This window comes from Manis javanica, chromosome 15 (assembly GCF_040802235.1).
Source record: "Manis javanica isolate MJ-LG chromosome 15, MJ_LKY, whole genome shotgun sequence".
NCBI lineage: Eukaryota > Metazoa > Chordata > Mammalia > Pholidota > Manidae > Manis > Manis javanica.
In genome coordinates this window covers 23,438,753-23,456,647 of record NC_133170.1, presented here as the reverse complement: position 1 = coordinate 23,456,647, position 17,895 = coordinate 23,438,753, and the positions used below count along the sequence as shown (strand labels likewise).

The 17,895-nt window shown below is 36.6% G+C and overlaps 1 protein-coding gene across 2 annotated transcripts; it reads right to left on the bottom strand.

Moving 5' to 3' along the window:
• Positions 1-3,327: 3,327 nt before the first annotated feature.
• On the bottom strand, positions 3,328-11,163 carry CD69 (CD69 molecule). 2 transcript variants are annotated; one of them, XM_017640287.3, is made up of 5 exons: positions 10,978-11,163; positions 7,313-7,435; positions 6,165-6,292; positions 5,702-5,805; positions 3,328-4,637 (listed from the first exon to the last, which is right to left on the bottom strand). In XM_017640287.3, exons 1-5 carry the CDS (start codon positions 11,039-11,041, stop codon positions 4,529-4,531), a joined length of 528 nt encoding a protein of 175 aa, XP_017495776.1. In that variant the 5' UTR covers positions 11,042-11,163; the 3' UTR covers positions 3,328-4,528. The 2 variants fall into 2 exon arrangements, with proteins under 2 accessions (XP_017495776.1, XP_017495775.1); XM_017640286.3 differs by having other exon boundaries at positions 3,331-4,637; positions 6,165-6,364; positions 10,978-11,157.
• Between the last annotated feature and the right edge of the window lie 6,732 nt (positions 11,164-17,895).

Genomic DNA, 17,895 nt, shown 5'->3' with positions numbered 1-17,895 from the left:
TCTCTTTCCTGACATCTGTGATCTCCTTCCGGACTTCATCCCACTGCTCTTGCATTTTTCTCTGCATCTCATCCCACTGCTCTTGCATTTTTCTCTGCATCTCATCCCATTGCTCTTGCATTTTTCTCTGCATCTCTGTCAGCATGTTCATGATTTTTATTTTGAATTCTTTTTCAGGAGGACTTGTTAGGTCCGTCTCCTTCTCAGGTGTTGTCTCTGTGATCTTTGTCTGCCTGTAGTTTTGCCTTTTCATGGTGATAGAGATAGTTTGCAGAGCTGGTACAAGTGACCGCTGGAGGAGCTTCCCTTCTTGTTGGTTTGTAGCCTTTTCCTGGGAGAATAGCGACCTCTAGTTGCTTGTGCTGGGCAGCTGTGCGCAGACAGGGCTTCTGCTTCCTGCCCAGTTGCTTTGGGGTTTATCTCCACTGTTGCTGTTGGCTTGGCCTGGCTGGGGCTGTTCCTCCAAAATGGTGGAGCCCCATTGGAGGGGGAGCGGCCAGGAGGCTATTTATCTCCGTAAGGGGCCTCTGTGCTCCCTGCTGCCCAGGGGGTTAGAGTGCCCAGCGATCCCCAGATTCCCTGCCTCTGGTCTAAGTGACCTGTCCTGCCCCTTTAAGATTTCCAAAAAGCACTCTCCAAACCAAAACAACAACAGCAACAATGAGAGAGGGAACAGAAAGAAAGAGAAAAAAAAGAAAGGAAAAAAAAGGAAAAAACAAGCGATTTTTTTTTTTTTTTTTTGTCCTCAGGTGCCGGTCCCAGGCACCCGCTCACTGGTCCTGCTGCCCTGTCTCCCTAGCACCAGGGTCCCTGTCCTTTCAAGGCTTCCAAAAAGCACCCACCCACCGGTCCCGCAGGGAAGGAACGCTCGATATTCTTTGTCCTCAGGCACTGGTCCCAGGCACCCGCTCACCAGTCCCGCCGCCCTGCCTCCTAGCACCGGGGTCCCTGTCCCTTCAAGGCTTCCAAAAAGCACTCGCCAAAAAGAGAGAAAAAAAGGGGAAAAATGCGCGATTTCTTCCGTCCTCAGGTGCTGGTCTCAGGCACCCGCCCACCGGTCCCGCAGGGAAAAACGGGGGATATTCTTTGTCCTCAGGCGCCGGTCCCAGCCACCCGCTCATCAGTCCCGCCACCCTGCCTCCCTAGCACTGGGGTCCCCGTCCCTTCAAGGCTTCCAAAAAGCGCTCGCCAAAAAGAGAAAAAAAAAAAGGGGAAAAACGCGCGACCTCCTCCGTCCTCAGGCACCGGTCTCAGGCACCCGCCCGCCGGTCTCGCAGGGAGAAACGCGGGATATTCTTTGTCCTCCGGCGCCGTTCCCAGGCACCTCCTCACCGGTCCTGCCACCCTGCCTCCCCAGCAACGGGGGCCCGTCCCTCTAAGGCTTCCAAAAAGCGCTCGCCAAAAAAAAAAAAAAAAATCCGCTCCGGTTTCTCTCCACACGCCGGGAGCCGGGGGGAGGGGCGCTCGGGTCACGCCGGGCTGGGGCTTGTATCTTACCCCCTTCACAAGGCGCTGGGTTCTTGCAGGTGTGGATGTGGTCTGGATGTTGTCCTGTGTCCTTTGGTCTCTATTTTAGGAAGATTTTTCTTTGTTATATTTTCATAGCTCTATGTGTTTTTGGGAGGAGATTTCCACTGCTCTACTTACGCCGCCATCCTGGCTCCGCCCCCCTAAAGTTTTTGATAAGTATTTTGAAAATGTTTTCCAAAATTTAGATCAATTTATATGATCACCCTCAGTCTTTATGGCCATATATTTTCCAAAATGTTTTCTAGAATTCTATTAGCCTTTTAATCTCGGTTATGATAGATTTCAGGTGTGAAAACCTAACCAAAATTATGAAAATTGAGAACAAGCTCAGGAAGCCCATTTCTATATTAGTATTATAAAAATTTTGAATCAGCTGAATATTAACAATAGGATATAGCATTTCAGTGGCCTTTTAAAAAAATACTTTTAATTTTATTGAATCTCTATCATCATGAGAAATAAGCAGGTAAACAAACTCTTATTCCCCTTTTCAGAAGAAGAAATCAAAGTTATGTTGGAAAAGCCAAATAAAACACATATAACTGATAGTTATATTCAGCACATATTAATATAATTAGTTGAGGTGAATATAGCCAATTGATTTAGTGGTTTAAAAATTAGTCACAAGTTTGAATACAGGAGCAAATAAAGTAGCATATCTGTAACATTCTTCCATAGCACCCTACTGTAGCCTTCTTCACCACCACAAGGTAATTGCTTACTGTTTGTCTTACAAAAGACCATAAATGCAACAAGGCTCCTTGTCATGCTAAATTTGCTTAGTGTTTTAATTCTCTAGTCAACTACTACAGTAACAGATCTTAACAATCACTCATTGAGTAAATTTTTTAAAAAGCCCCTCAAAACAATAAAAAAATAGGCTATGTAAAAATAGATGTGTTATGGAAAAATACAGCTTTATACCCAAACTGGAAATTGGATGAGCTAGTGTTCCCATTTATCATAAACATTACTAAAATTTAATACATCTTTGGGGTTCACTTTGAACCAGGAACTGTTCTAAGTCCATTTTCATGTATTCATTAATTTAATTTCTAGCTAACTTTAAATAACTTCCTTATTCTAACTAAATAATTAGTCAAGCAGTAAGTGGCAGAGACAAATTCAGGCACTATTTCTTCCATTCTCTGTCTCTTAACAGTTACACTTTCCACCTACACATTTCATAGCTCGTGAATCATGAGACAGTATTTTCTAATGTGACTTAGGAGTATATTGTTGTTAATGATAAGGTAGTAGAGTTGGAGGCCATTTATTCCATTTTACAGTTGTGGGAACTGAGAGATACTAATATTAAGAAACCCCTATATTATGTATTACAAAGCAATGTCTGGAATCCACATTTCTTTTCAATATGCCATAATAGTGAGAACAGTTTAAAGATACCACATATTCATGTATTTCCAACTTTCAGAGAAGGAAACATTGTGAAGTATATTCATAAAACAATTTTGAAAGTAGTAGAATTTTTCCTGAGATATCTCATGAAGATTATATAATGCCTTATTTATATTTAATGAGTTACTGTATGTAAATAACTAAACATGTACAGCATTTCAGAATTGAATAAGGTGCTTTCAGAGCATCAGTTAAGGGGACTAATTAGTCTCTTATTGCAGAGGACAAGCTTATAAACAGGCCCTTGCAAAAGGACTTTTAGGTGTCTCCTGATTGTGCTATATGAGGGAGATAAACAATAAAAGAAAGGAAGAAAATAATACAGTAAAAAATTTTTAAATGACACAAATTCATCACAAGTCAATTCGAATGTTTACTGAGCATCTGCTAAACACAGAAAAATGGGTTTGACTCTTTTGGAAGCACACATATGAAAACAATTCAGTAAGTACAAGCCATGTTATAAAGCTAAGGTTTTACTACAGATAATTTTTTTATAGTATTCTGTTTTTTCTAATATGACACAATTTTTAGTGTATTTTGAAGGACTTAACACTCCTTAGAAACTGTTTTGTTAATTCCACTTTTATTTGAACAAACATAAAAGCAGCTTTTAATTGCACTGAATACAAAAAACGAACACATAAACATACTTTATTGCACTTAGAAAATACTTCACATGAAGTATTGCACATGACAGAATTAATTAGAAAAGGCATAAGTTTATTATCAAATAAGACTCGTATTATTCCAGGTTTGAAAAATACAAAATTTTTCCTGATAGGGATTTGCTACATCACATACTGCATATTTTCCAACACTTTGGTCTGTTTTGCAAATATTCCTCATATTATTTGCTTTTGTCTTTGTCTCTGTAAAATGCTGTATATAAAGTTTTAAAGGCAATGAGTTATGTACCTTTGAGGGAGATGAGCCTACATAGAAGAAGAAAAACAAAAAGCCCATAAATAGATGATCATCCCACTCTTTTAGAGAAAAAAAAATGACAAGCAACTTGGTGAACTTCTCTAAAAAGAGAGAAATATTACAAAGCTTAGTTTCATAAGCATTTGTTCACTTGTAAATGTTCTCTGAGTTAAAAAAAAAATGCACTTAGCCTCAGTATCTGTGTTACTAGTTAAAGATCCCTATAATCACATTCAGTCTTTAATACCACCATCAAATTCCTTCAAATAGTGCAAATGCATGAAGGACACTCAGTGTCGGCAGTCATTCAACAATAAATAATAATTCTAAACCTAGTTATTTTATTATTTCTGAATTTAAAAAAATATATAAAGTGCATCCCAAAGGTTTAAAGTCCTTCTTCTCCTTCTTGGACATAATATCAGTTAACCTGTGATGTTTCCAGCTCCTGGCAGGAGTCTTCCTCAATGCAGAAATTCCTGGAATTTTTCTCCCTTTTTTCCATAGTCCTTTTTGGAAGAAGGTTTTCAAAGTAAATACAAAGTTTTTTCACAAAGCTTAATGGGAAACTTCTGACCATAGAGCAGCCACCCATCGACACCAATTTCCTTGAGTTCCACGATATAACGGTCTATAAGCAAATGATTCTCCATTATTTGTAGGATTTGCTACATATCCAGTGTAAATCCTTTTCACATTCTGCACTGCTGACCTCTGTGCTATTCAGAGATGCACAGCTCTCTGATCCTGTAAGGTTGAACCTGTCAAATAACAAGAAAACTTAGAATTACTTTCAGTTCATCATTTCCACTCAGTTACATGAGAGTACACTTTGTGGTGGTGGTGGCCTGTTTTCTGTTTTGTTTGTCTTTTTGTATTTTTTTTCACTTAGTAGGATTGCATGAGGCCAGCTGGCCAGTCAAATGATCATAGACTAATCTGAAGTGACAGTAGAACAGAACTGAAAGGAAGGATATGTGGATTGAGAGTAAAGAACTCCATTTATCTAGCTGGCATGCCACCAGAGGAGTGACTCTTGATCATTTGTGACTTTACAAACACTTCAAGAAACAACTGCCAGGAAGCATAACCATTCAAGCATGATGCATGTTAGTGCATGCAATTTTGAAGGGTTTAGGCCCCTGACGCCCCTCTGTGGAAACGTTCTAAGACACATATGGCATTTGTCATAAGACTCTTTTTCTGGAGATTTGCGTTTATTCTCCATAACTGTAATTATCATAAAATTACAGATAACCAAAAAATTTTCAACTCCGAATTTTCAGATGGTAAGGACTAACACTAAACTTATGAAATGTCCTTTGAACTTTAAAATGTAGTTTAATTATAGGTAATGAAAATAAAATTAGCATCTTTAATTCTGGGGCAAGTTTTCTTTCAGGTCCATAGAAGCTCCTAATTAGGTATTGAAAGTACTGTTCTTTATTCTGGTGGAGATGAAGATGGGGAGAATGAGAGGAAATTATTTTCCAAAACTCAGTCATCAGTAAAATATAAATATAAGTTGGAAATGTTGGGCTTTTTTGCCTCATCATCATTATTCCTGGAATATCTCTGAGCCTATTACTCACACTAGAATTTACTGAGATCCAATTACTAGAAGCTTTTATTGCATGAATTCCAAGTAGACACAAAGAGAAAGTGAGAATATTAAAGCCCTTCTTAATGTCACAGAGTGTAAGCATACAGAAGAGATTTATCTGCTCATAAAGGATACAACCTTCATGTACAACAGTGTTTTGAAGGAAAACTGTTTTCCTGAGCTGCCAACCTGGGGAGGATGAAGAGACATTTTGAAACTTACCAGTTGTTAAATTCTTTGCCATTTGACCATTTCCATGTCTGACCAGCTTCATTTTTCAGTCCAATCCAGTGTCCAGCTCTACCCACATACCGTTTTAAAAAGGTCTTGGAGAAAGCACAAAGAGGTATTTGTTAAATAGCCCCTCTGGGCAAGTAATACAACTTGTTGCTCAAAACTCCAATTTCAGGCATGATAGCTAAGCTGATCATTTATTAGTTTGAATGACAGGGGCTCACTTGGATTTCTGGCCTGTGACGCTAAGCAATCAAATCAAATTTACAAGACCAAATTGAACCCTCATTTCGACCTCAGACTGATCACATGGCTTTCCCATCACTAAATTTTCTTACAGGGGAAATAGTTACAATGTCTTCACTTAGAAGGAAACAGAAGGAAACCACAGATTAGCTAGATAATATAAAATAGCAATATTTTATGAAATAATTTTTGAATAATTTCTTACCATGTCCTTCTCAGAATCAATGAGAGCAAGAGTAGCACCATGTTTGGAGCAAAAATTTTGGGCCAAGGTCCAGTTCTTCATCACACTGGAAATGAAGTAGCATTTCTTCTGATATCCAATCCAGTCATCTGAGCATGAAGAAACATAGCTATTTGATAGCACTGAGGACATATACTGGCCCGGACAATTGTATTGGCCCTCTGTGAACAGGAAAGTGGTTCATTTTAGCAACAAAAGAAACTAAATACCCACAGACTGCAAAACTAGTTCAGGGGATGCTGTGTGAGGTGATAAAGTAAAGGTGAAAGAAAGAAGGGGAATTCTAAGAAGGGTAAGAAGGCAGGTTCTCACCTTATCTGACCTCCGGTTATGCTAATCATCATTACACACGGAATAAGAAGTAAGAGGATGTCTTTGTGGCTATAATGTCATAATGTGGCAGGAAATTAAAAAAAAATCTTGAAAATAAGTCTTTGGTCTAGAAAGGGTAAAGTGAATATAAAGCCAAAGTAACACTGTGAATCTGCATGCAGAGATGGAGGATTTTGAAGATGTAGTAGATGTAATACTATGTTGGGAGAAGGAGATAATAATTTGAAAGGAAGTAATTCAAAATATGAAAAGATTGTGGCTGGGATGTTTTATAAAATCATAAAATTTTGTTTGTAAAAGACACAAATGTATCTTGGCATAGCTGTGTGTTTTGAATACCATATTACAATTGACTCTCTGATACATCTAGCTTCTGGATATATTCTTAATTATCTGTAACCACCATTCTGTGACCTTTGAGATAAATGACAAAAGATTGACCAATTCCTGGTTAATCTATGACATAGGTATTATTTTTCCCATCAACAATGAATGTGAAACATATTTTTCCCTAGCTAAATGTGTATTTATATACAATCTAAATCAGCCCCTTTCATTCCAGATTTAAACATCTGCTCAAGTGTAATTTTCTCCCACAGTAATGTATAAATCATAGGGGCTTTTAATACTTATAAAGAAGCTCTAGAAAACTCAAAAAAGGATTGTATTAAGTATCCAAGGAATCTTCTGATTAATTAGACTAAGTAATTCTTGTTGATTTCAACTGGGAATGAATACTTGGAGCTAAGAAAGTCAGTTCATGAATGCAGACTCACCTGATAAAGCAACGAGAGCTATGATTAAAGAGACGATGATGACCACAGTGAGCACAGCACATGGGATGGGAACTTGAAGGGATCCTTCGTGATGTATTGCAAAATGAGGGCTGGACATGTTACCTGAGGAGAGAAAGCTGGTGATGAATTCAAGCTGACTATAGAGGTAAGATAGGGTCATCTGTAATTCTCTTGAGGCATTTAAATTAGAAAAGTAGATATATGGATCCTTATCTTACATGAAATGGAGAAGTTAATTTTCTCCAAATTTTGAGTGAATTTGGGTAGTTTCTTTTTGGCTAGAAATGAAATAATCCAAGGCATAAAATGAGACCATAAAATATCTTCCTAATATATGTACTTAGTACCTATGAAAATTCTAAGTATATCTGATTGTTTTAACCACAGTGAGAGCATTTGTTAAATACCTGAATACCCTGGAAGGCATATAAATAGAACATCTAAACCACAATCCTTTAACCTCTCTGTAGTTACTGCTTAGGAGAGATGATGTGAATGTGTGTACATGTGGATAATGCAATAAAAATATTGAGTCAATATATAAATATCTACAACTAACATGACAAAATAAAAGAAGATTGATAGTATTCTTTGGTGAAGGTGGTGCAGACATGAAGCAACTGAAATTTGTATATGACTAATGGAAGAGTAAAATGGAAAAATACTTTGGAAAACTGCTTATTACACAATTAAGTTTAAAGCTACTCTATATATCTTCTCAGGAGAAATGAAAGTATGTCTTCAAAATGCTTTGTTCATGAATATTCATAGCAGCTTTCTTCTTAAGAGACAAATCCTAGAAGTTATCGAAATATCCATCAATAGGAAAATGGATAAACAAGTTATAGTATATCCATATAAGGAATTCTACTCAGCAATTAAAAAAAGAACAACTGATACAATCAACAAAATGGATAAATCTCAAAAAAAAATGTTGAGTCAAAAAATTCAGCTACAATTATATACTGCATATTTCCATTTATATGACATTCAAGAATAGCCAAACTATGTGACAGAAATCAGAAACGTGGCTCTATTATGTGTGTAAGGAAGGTAATCTGCCTGGGAAAGAACATAGGGGAACTTTTTAAGGTGACAGAAAATTGCAAATGTTGATTAGAATTATAGTTACAACTCATTAAGCTGTACACTTAATCTGTGCATCCACTGAATGTAAATCATACCTTAATTTAAAATGATGTGGGAATGAACAGTAAAATATTTGCATTTTCCAAGATAAGTTAAAATAATAGAAACATAATAGTATTATAGACTAAATATTTGATAGAAGTTGATTTTCTCATTTACCCTCTGTATAATGGTGAAACACGGTAAGAATTTGATTTTACCAACAAGAAATATTTTTATGGAAGGATTTAGAATATGAATATGATATGAATGATGCTTCTTATTTACCAAAAAATACCCCTCAAACCAAAAATAGAAGGTTATTTGTTCTAGATTATAAATAATTGAGAAAGGTGAGGTGGTTCATAACTCAGAGTTTGAATTTGATATTAGAATGAGCTGCCAGGATTTTAAAAATGTGGTCTTACAAGAAATATACGGCTCTCTGTTATGTTCTCAAAACCTGCAATGTAAAATGGCTACCTGAATGGCATTAAAATTCACCATGAAAATAGTCTCAAAATGCAAAAATGTCCTGTTTTTCAGCATGGATGAGTTTCAAAATTAAAAGAATGTCTATAGAGTACATGTCTTGATATTCACATGTTCTTTTTCCTTAAAACATTTCGCTTAAGTTAAGTCAGACAAAGAGATGTTTCTTTTGTGTGCTTCATCATGTGCTGGATGTCAACATCAGCATTTGCTCCTTCCGGGGATTGTTTTTCCAAGTGCAGACCTGTATTCAGATTCCTAAGAGAAGCTGTACTTTACTCCTGTCTAGCTCTGTTTCTCTCAGCTTCTCAAAGCAAATCTTCCTTTTTTCACTGGTGTAGAAGTATCACCAGAAGCAGCCATAGGTAGGGTAGCAAGCCAAGTTCTCTGTCTAGTTTCACTTCTCACAATGTGGCAGACATTCATATTGCTGAGACCTAACGCAGCAACAGCTCTGATTCCTCGGCATGTACGAGCTCTTCCAAGAAGCTCATGGACTCCAGAGTCTATTGGTTTATCCAGTAGGTAGACTATGGAGGCGATTCTCAGATTGTACATCAAGCCCACTAGTGAGGGCTGCTGTTACAATTTTATTTTATCACCTACGTGACTAAACACTCCCCAACATCATGCTGATTATGGGCCCTGCCCATCAATGGAGAGATTGAAAATAAACCTACTATTCATATTGAGTCACCAAGGGTGATGCCCAATGACTGTTCATACTAATGAAGGGCAGCATAAACTAAACATTCAAAAGGAAATTAGATGGTCTCAGGAAAAGTGAAGAATCCCTGAATTCAGTCCTCTTCTTCCACCTGTGCTATTTACTGAGTAGTTTCATCATTATGTACATTTTTCTTTTAGGAGGCTCCACTGGGCCAAACACATGGTTACCTAGTTACCAAAAATGTGTGTGACTTGCACTTGTTATCCACACTTGATCTGTGTTGTTAAGAGAAAGATGGTTTATCAGAAGTAATTGATGCCTTTCTAATGCAAACCAGTCTAGGAGACACACAGGAAAGAATCCCTTCCTCTAGATTGTTTCAGATCTGCTGTTCATAACATGTCCCTTTATTACTGGATAGCTTTGCATACAAGTAAACTCTACTTCCTAAGTGTTAGTATTTTGGAGCACCTCACTAATTTGAGAGGAAAAGGGATAAAAAAAGAAAGTCTCACAGAAACAAGTTATAGGAAAAAATGGGATAATTTTGGTAATAGGAAATAGAATAGGCCTGGGAGCAGAATAGACAAACAGAAGAGAGGCAAAGTACATAGTATGAGTTTATAGCTAAGATGATCATATTTTGATGAGAATATTTCAATGAGAAACAAAAGGAAGTGTCTGATTCATGTAGAATCGGGAGCCAGGGATTGGAAGGGTACAAGAGAATGAAATGGAGGGAAAAGAGTGTAACAAAGACCACAGAGCAGAAGGCTGCGTTTTGAAGAATTCTTACATGACCTTCTCCTAACAAATTACCATTGGACACTGTAAATGTTCAGATTCTTATATGACTCTTCTCTCCATTAGAAACCTTCATTTCCTGCACATGAAGGCTGCTGTTATGAGAACAAGAGATGGGCACAGAGAAAGCTCACAAAGCTACAAAGTGATGGCAATCAAGAGCGTAATCTTTATAGGGAAGCAATGTCTGTGCAGAATGTGGACATGGGGTTTGGACAGATGGATATGGAGAAATGACGGAGAGCACACTGGGCCCATGAGGGGGGTTTTCTAATTAAATCTGAAAAATTAAGATGATATGAACTGAAACAAAGAAACATCATAAAAGATCTTCTGAAATTTGCTTTGTAGTTTCCTCCCAAGTCTCAGGTATCTTATCCTCTCACAGAGAAAGAAATACGTACTTCTCATTGTCTCCTTTGGACTGAAATTGAATGTGACTAAGTCCTTCAAAATAGAAAGCCTCATTTTGTTCCCTAAGTACTGTCAGAGAGACAGACAGGCACACAGACAGTTACTGCCAGTATGTAAGAAATAAGGTCTGACTTACTTTGTTGTCCTCTCTCCAGATGCAAGGAGCTGTTCTCTGTTATGGAACAACCTTCAGAACTCATCTTTATTCTAGTCAAGATCCACTGGTTAAGCCCAGGTTCCCAGGTTAAGCCAGTCCCACAGGGAAACTCTTTGCTGGAGCTCTTATTCAGTCAATCTCTGGGTCTCTGAGATACCGTGGCATTTATATTCAGTGATCTTGTCTCCGCCCCTTTCTTGTTTCCTAATCACTCAACAAAGATTCTCTTTAATTTATGCTCCGGTGGCCCAGACAATGTACAACGTGGTGTTGTGGTGAGCTGTGGGTTTTCCCTGCTGTCTGAAATGTGCTTTCTCACAACGACAGGTGTAGCACGAAGAGACAAGTGGGTTTTTCCCAGAATCTGAGACATCCTTCCTTAAATTTGTAGAAAACACAAATACTTTAGGAGACACCATAATAAGAATGAAAAGTTAAGGATTTTTTTCTTTGAGATGGAAATAATTTAAATACTAATATTTCTTGGAATCCCATTTATCCATTTATGCAACAACTAATATTTTTCAACAGCCAATATAATATGACACTATTTTGAGCTAGAGGATTTATTGTTGAATAAGAATTTTAAGATCTCTATCCTCATGGATATCTCTCTAGTCCAGAAAAGTTTTACTTAGGAAGTTCTGAAGTGGATTCCAGAAATGTGTCATTCACTTCTTCCCTGGGACCTACTTCTTTTAAGGTATCAGTTAGTAAGTAGCTGCTTTAATGCAGGAAATAGAAACAGTGTGGTCTGGAACTTCCTCTCTATGTTCTAAAATTATTTATCTTAAATGATCTGTTTCATTTACCTCCTGTTACTTTTCTTGTCTTATTTTGCTGTCATTTAGAATATCCTTACTTCCCACCAATAATATATTATTCTCCTGTTTTTTCCCTATCTGCTGGATTATTCTTTTCATACATCTGAGGCTTTAGACATCTGGAATATGACTACTATAAAAATGTATTGCCATGGTATCAGTATTATACAGATAATGTTATTAAGATCAATACAAAAAATGCAGAATGTCTATGCATGGTGATTTAAGGAGGGGATGAAAATAACACCATGGTTAATAATTTTGGTGTCAAAAATACTATCATTAATGTCACTTCTTTAAAGACATTCTGTTTTCAGAATAAAGCCTTTGTGAAAATGTTATGCTTAGGTAAGTTGGAAATTATCATGTTGTGTAAATTAGTTAGGCCAGCCTAGTTATTTGTTTTCCAATACATGAAGAATACATGTCGCTTCTAAAGGCTCTCTTTGTTTCCATTCTGTTTTTCAGTCAATTTCTTAGTATATTTGCCACACAGCAGCTAAAGGGTTTGTTTTATAATTAAGCCATATTATTTTGGCAAGAGGTTCAACTTTTCCCCCCTCCTACCCTCAAAGGCTTTTTACTGAAATGACCATGAATTTGAAATAAAGCCCAATTAACTGCTTATAGCTTAAGAAGTCCATGATCTGGCTCCTGGCTCGCTCTCTTACCATTTTCATTAGCCATTGCCTTTTCCAACAGTAGACTCTTTGCTGTTTTACAAAAATATCAAGCATACTCCCACCACTGCTCTTTGCATTTTCTCTGGAAGGTTCTTCCTCCATCTACTTGCAAACCTTTCTCCTCCTTTAATTCAGTTCACTCACTCTTCAACTGTGATTTGCCCACTTGCCTTCTATATGTTAGATGGAACCTCACCCTCCATGCCTCCACAGCCCCTTTATCTTTCTTTACGTCTCTTGCCAGTATCTGATATTATATCACCAGTTATCATGCACTTTCCTTACAAGACTGTAAGCAGCTTGGGGACAAGGTCTTTTCCTGAGTTGTCCCTTCTGTGTTTCTCCTACTTGACATAGTAACTGGAAACTATGTTCTTGGTGCATACAGTATATACTTGTTGAGTGAGTGAATGCATAAATATGAATTAATAAAAGAATATGTATAAAACATGAAAGTTCCAAAATAGAGAGTACTCCTCAGGGAGATGTGTGGAATTATAGAAGTGAGAAATGTGACTTTAGACTGTTGCTGGATATCAAATGCACACTTGAATGCTGATGAGGAATGATCACAGAGGAGTTGAGTTTGGTGCTAAAGAGTATAGCTAATGACTTTGCTAATTTATGTGGATTAAAGCAATTTAGATCTTTCATTGATCCTCCTAGAGTTGGGAGAGCTGGGTTAATAGCCACACACACCCATGTTATGAAGAATACATGAGATAATACCACTATAATAAATATGCAACATTATTTGAACTTTTCCAAGTGTGTGGGGTATCAATAGAGAGACAGCCAATATCCTTATACACACTGATAATCCTTGCCCTCTGATTTTTCTGCATGGAAAACACGACTTTTCAACAACTGATTGACTAACATGGAAATCATGATCCAATTATGCCATCTACAAAAGTATCTTTCCTCCTCTGATGATTCTTATAAAAGTGTGAAAATCTAATTGTCTTAGTTGGATACCAACTGTCTTTGAAATTTGAGTGTTCTAGAACAGTTAGGCCAATTAACATTGTGAGAAAAGTATAGGTGTTACAGACAAATAATCATCTCCTACAATTTTCCTCTTACTCCCTATGGGTGAGCTATGTTGACTTTGAGAAACTAAACTTATTTTCATGAATAGGGTATGTTCTTGCTCTTGTTCTCTCTGCTCTCAGATTTTTCATGGCTAACTCTTTCTTCTCAGTTATATTTACCTCACATGTCACCTCTTCAATCAGACCTCTCACCACCTGTATAAATGAGTTCCTATCAGTCACAATATATTACCTCACTCTCTCTTTTTTTTTTGTTTACAGAATATCTCATCTGAAATTTTGTAGTTCACTTATTTTATATATTATTTAAAAATCAGCATTGCTTATTTCCCTTACTAGGAAGTAAGGGCTTTAAGAGCAGGAACATGGCTGATTTATTCAACAATGAATCTCTGGTACCTATCATAGGGCCTAACCCACAAAAGTTCAACAAATACTTTTTGGGTGAATACATGAAGGAATATATGTGAAACTTCATTCAAGTATTTGTTAACTGTGCAGCTCCAGGAAACTTACACAAATGCCCTGAACTTTGGCTTTGCCATCTGTAAAATGAAAATCATATCTAACCTATAAGGTTTTGGGGAAGAAAACATTATCAATCAGAAAATTAGTTTTCTACCACAGTGTTTGGCGTATATTAGGCATTTAATGATAAAGAAAGGAATAACAGTTTGATATGAATCCCAAAAAGGGAAAGTTTCTCATTTGATGTAAGGCCCTGAGAGAAAAAACTGAGAAGTCACAGGATAGTCACTCATGTGTTGTAATTGACTCTTGTCTGTCTAGGGCACAGACAGACAGAGGAAGCTGCAATAGCATCCATCCTCACAGAACAGCTTTCATGACATGAAGACTCCTGCTTATGTGCTCCAAGCTTCTTGTTTTTTCAGTCATAATCAGGTGAATGCATATTATACATATATATTTATAACTACATGTATGTATATGTTACCTATGTATGTTATGTGTAATATAGCTATATAATATATATATATATATGCCATTGGACACAGAAAAATTACTCTAGAGACCTTATTTCAACATTATAAAATTGATCAAAACCTGTTACCTTTGTTCTGGAATCATTTTTCTCTGTCCCTGTGGGAGAAGCCAAAGTCCACTGGGCCTCATGCCATTCAAGCCCTTTAGAATAGCCTGAACTTCATTGCAAAATTAATTATTTCTTCATTAATCCTCCCTCCTCTTCCACAGTCATTATTTTTAAGTGTAAAAAATCTTCCTTAGATCTGAGAAGGTCACCAAATTAAATTCATGCAAAGGAGTGAACAATATAAGGGTTGCCAGCACAGTCCTGGGTGACAGCTGTTGTCAGAATGATTAAAATCATGTCATTTTACTTGCAAGAGTATCTTCCTATGTACAATAAATTTTATTATCATTAGTAATCAGTATCTATGAAAGGAAGGATTTTTTAAAACTTGGTTGAACTTTTTTTTTAAAGTATCACTGATATATAGTCTTAAGAAGGTTTCATATGAATAATATTGTGATTTCAACATTCATCCATATTATCAAGTCCCCCCCACCCCGACCCCATTACAGTCACTGTCTATCAGTGTAGTAAGATGCTATAGAGTCATATTTGTCTTCTCCGTGCTGTGCTGCCTTCTCCTAACCTACCTATATTGTGAGTATTAATTAAAATGCCCCTTAATTCCCTTCTTCCTCCCTCCCCACCCACCATCCCCAAACCCTTCACTTTGGTAACTGCTAGTCCCTTCTTGGAGTCTGTGAGTCTGCTGCTGTTTTGTTCAAAAGAAGGTATTTCTATATGTTTACAGAAAATACAGAAATTATAGTAAATAGGACAAAAAGTGTAGAGGGTCAGGATGTAGTGTGGGAGGGATTTTGGGGTCAGAGTGTTTTTCAGTTACTCCTTATCCAGCTAAATATGGAAGCAAACTTCCTGTGTGGTCAGCCCTGCTGGACTCAATTCTCTGAAGCAAAGAAACATGTAAAGAAAACTAAAGAAACACAGCTTTCAACTTTTTCAGAGATATTTTATATATCTTATTTCATAAATAATATATAAAAAAAGTAAGGTATATCCACAGGGCAGAGGTTGTCATTAACATTTCATAGTTCAGGTGGGAGGAATTAGCTTAGAGGAATCAGTGACTGTTTGACCTTATATGAAGAATCCGGGGGAAGGTCCTGGAAAGGAAATGAAGTAATGTGAGCCGGATGCAAAGTGAGGCAGAGAAGACCGGATATCTAGTCCTTATCAGACAGCAGCTCAGCAGGATGCTTTTAGCAGCACCTGTTCACAGCGGCCGCAAACTTCCGACCCGAGACAATTTCCGGAGACAAGAGTGTTCGTCATTTTTTTTGTCTTAAATTTCTTTTTTCTTTCAATGGGTGAATTAGCTTTCTGGGTGGCTTTTAATCTTCTCAGAAATCACAGCTTCAATTTATCATGTTTCATCTTCTCCTAGAATAATATAAATCATACAAATTGGTAAAATTTATTTTTAAATCACGGATGTGTGTATGCTTCCCAATCAGTTACTGTAAAGTGTCAACAGAGGCAACCTGAGCACGTGGGGAATTTCCGGCTCTAAATACTTTCCAACCTTCTCTTCTCTCTGCATTGACTGAACTTTCTAACTTTCTTCTTTGGTGGAACATCTCCTATGACACAGAAATGTGTTGGTATGGAAAGTCTGAGGTGTGTTTTCTTCTTCCTGACTTAAGATGGTGAAGGTAAAATACAATGTCCATTGTATACATAAACTCGGACTCAGAAAGTTGTGACATAAAGAACTACAACACAGATGAAGTATATGTGTAGCCATATCTTAGTGTTTTGCATAAATTAATTCCAGGCTTCTTATATGTAAAAAAATTGTTGTGGGGGTCGATATTCTCAAAGATAATGGTGTGGAAATAGCAAATGTAACAGAAATTTTAGGTAGGCTGGGTTCTGTGCCACTGAGTGATTTAAAATGTATCCATTTGTATTTGAATCTTGATAGATGTGCAATGAACTTGAACAGAACTGCTGCTGTGTCTCTCTGTGGATCCATTTGTATTAATTTACATAGTGAGAGGAAAGCCTGCAGGAGAAAGACATTCAGGGATTGTTATCGTTCTTCTGCCCAAACAATTGAAAGTTTAGATGTATTGAAATATTTCTGATGGATTGGATTGCCTTTTACTCAGACAAGATGTTAGGAAAGGAAAATGGAGCCCATAAAACGGAATTCACCAGAAAGTAGGAGAGGTCAAGATAGACATGACGAATCATAATGGTGTATTAAGAATAATTTTAGGCCAGCATACTTCACAAGTTAGGTAAAGTGGACACATCCCAGACAAACATCTCTTCCAAAACTGAAACAAGAAATTCCAGAAATCTTGAATAGTTCTGTAACTATTAAATAAGTTGAATCCATAATTAAATGCATCCTCTTGGGAAAGAAAGAAAACACAGAAACAAAGCCAACACAAATTCTATGCCCTGATAGTTTTTTGTTCCAATCTACCAAACACATAAGGAAGAAATAAGAAATTATAAATCCTTTCAAAGAATAGAAAAGATCAGGTCAGTAAAACATGGCAGTCAAAATCTGAGCAACCAAACTTACTCATGAAAATAGATGAACAATCTACAAAAATAAGTTTAGAAAACTGAACTCAGCAATATGTAAAAAATAACATAATATATAAAATTCATGGGCTTATTCCAAAAATACAACTTTATTCAAAAACCAACCAACATAATTTGCCGCATTAACAAATTAAAAGGAAAAAAATTAGCTCCAAAGTATAAAATATTTGACAAATTTAACCATAACTTCATGATGAAAATCAGTAACACACTAAAAATCATATGAACTTCCTTAATTCATAGATTATAGAAGAAGGTTATCTATAAAATAGATCATACTTAAGGACGAATAATTGAGAAAACTTTCCTGTGGAATCAGAAATGAAATATGATGTAGTAATTCAGTAAGAATAAATAAATATAAAAAACAAATAAGGATTGAAGAGTCAAACAATTTTAATTAGCTAAAATTTTGGGGTAATTGTAGATTCAGATGCAGTTGTAAAAGATCCCTTCACTATTTAACCAACAGCAACATTTTACAAAACTATAGTATAATATCAGATTCAGGATATATACACTGGTACAGTTAAGACATAGAACAAATTCATTACCACTGGCAACCACTAACCTGTTTGTTTCCATGATTTTGTCATTTCAAGAGTGGTATATAAATGGAATCATACAGTATGTAACCTTTGGGGATTGGCTCTTCTTTACCCAGAATAATATGGATTGGTGTTTAACCATCCACCCTTTGA

Coding starts and splice junctions, on each gene's coding strand:
- CD69 (XM_017640286.3), bottom strand. CDS start 11,041: ATGAGTTCTGAAGGTTGTTCCATAACAGAGAACAGCTCCTTGCATCTG. Junction 6,365..7,312: donor AGCTCTCGTTGCTTTATCAG/GTGAGTCTGCAT, acceptor TCCTGTTCACAG/AGGGCCAATACAATTGTCCG. Junction 5,806..6,164: donor TTGATTCTGAGAAGGACATG/GTAAGAAATTAT, acceptor GCTTTCTCCAAG/ACCTTTTTAAAACGGTATGT.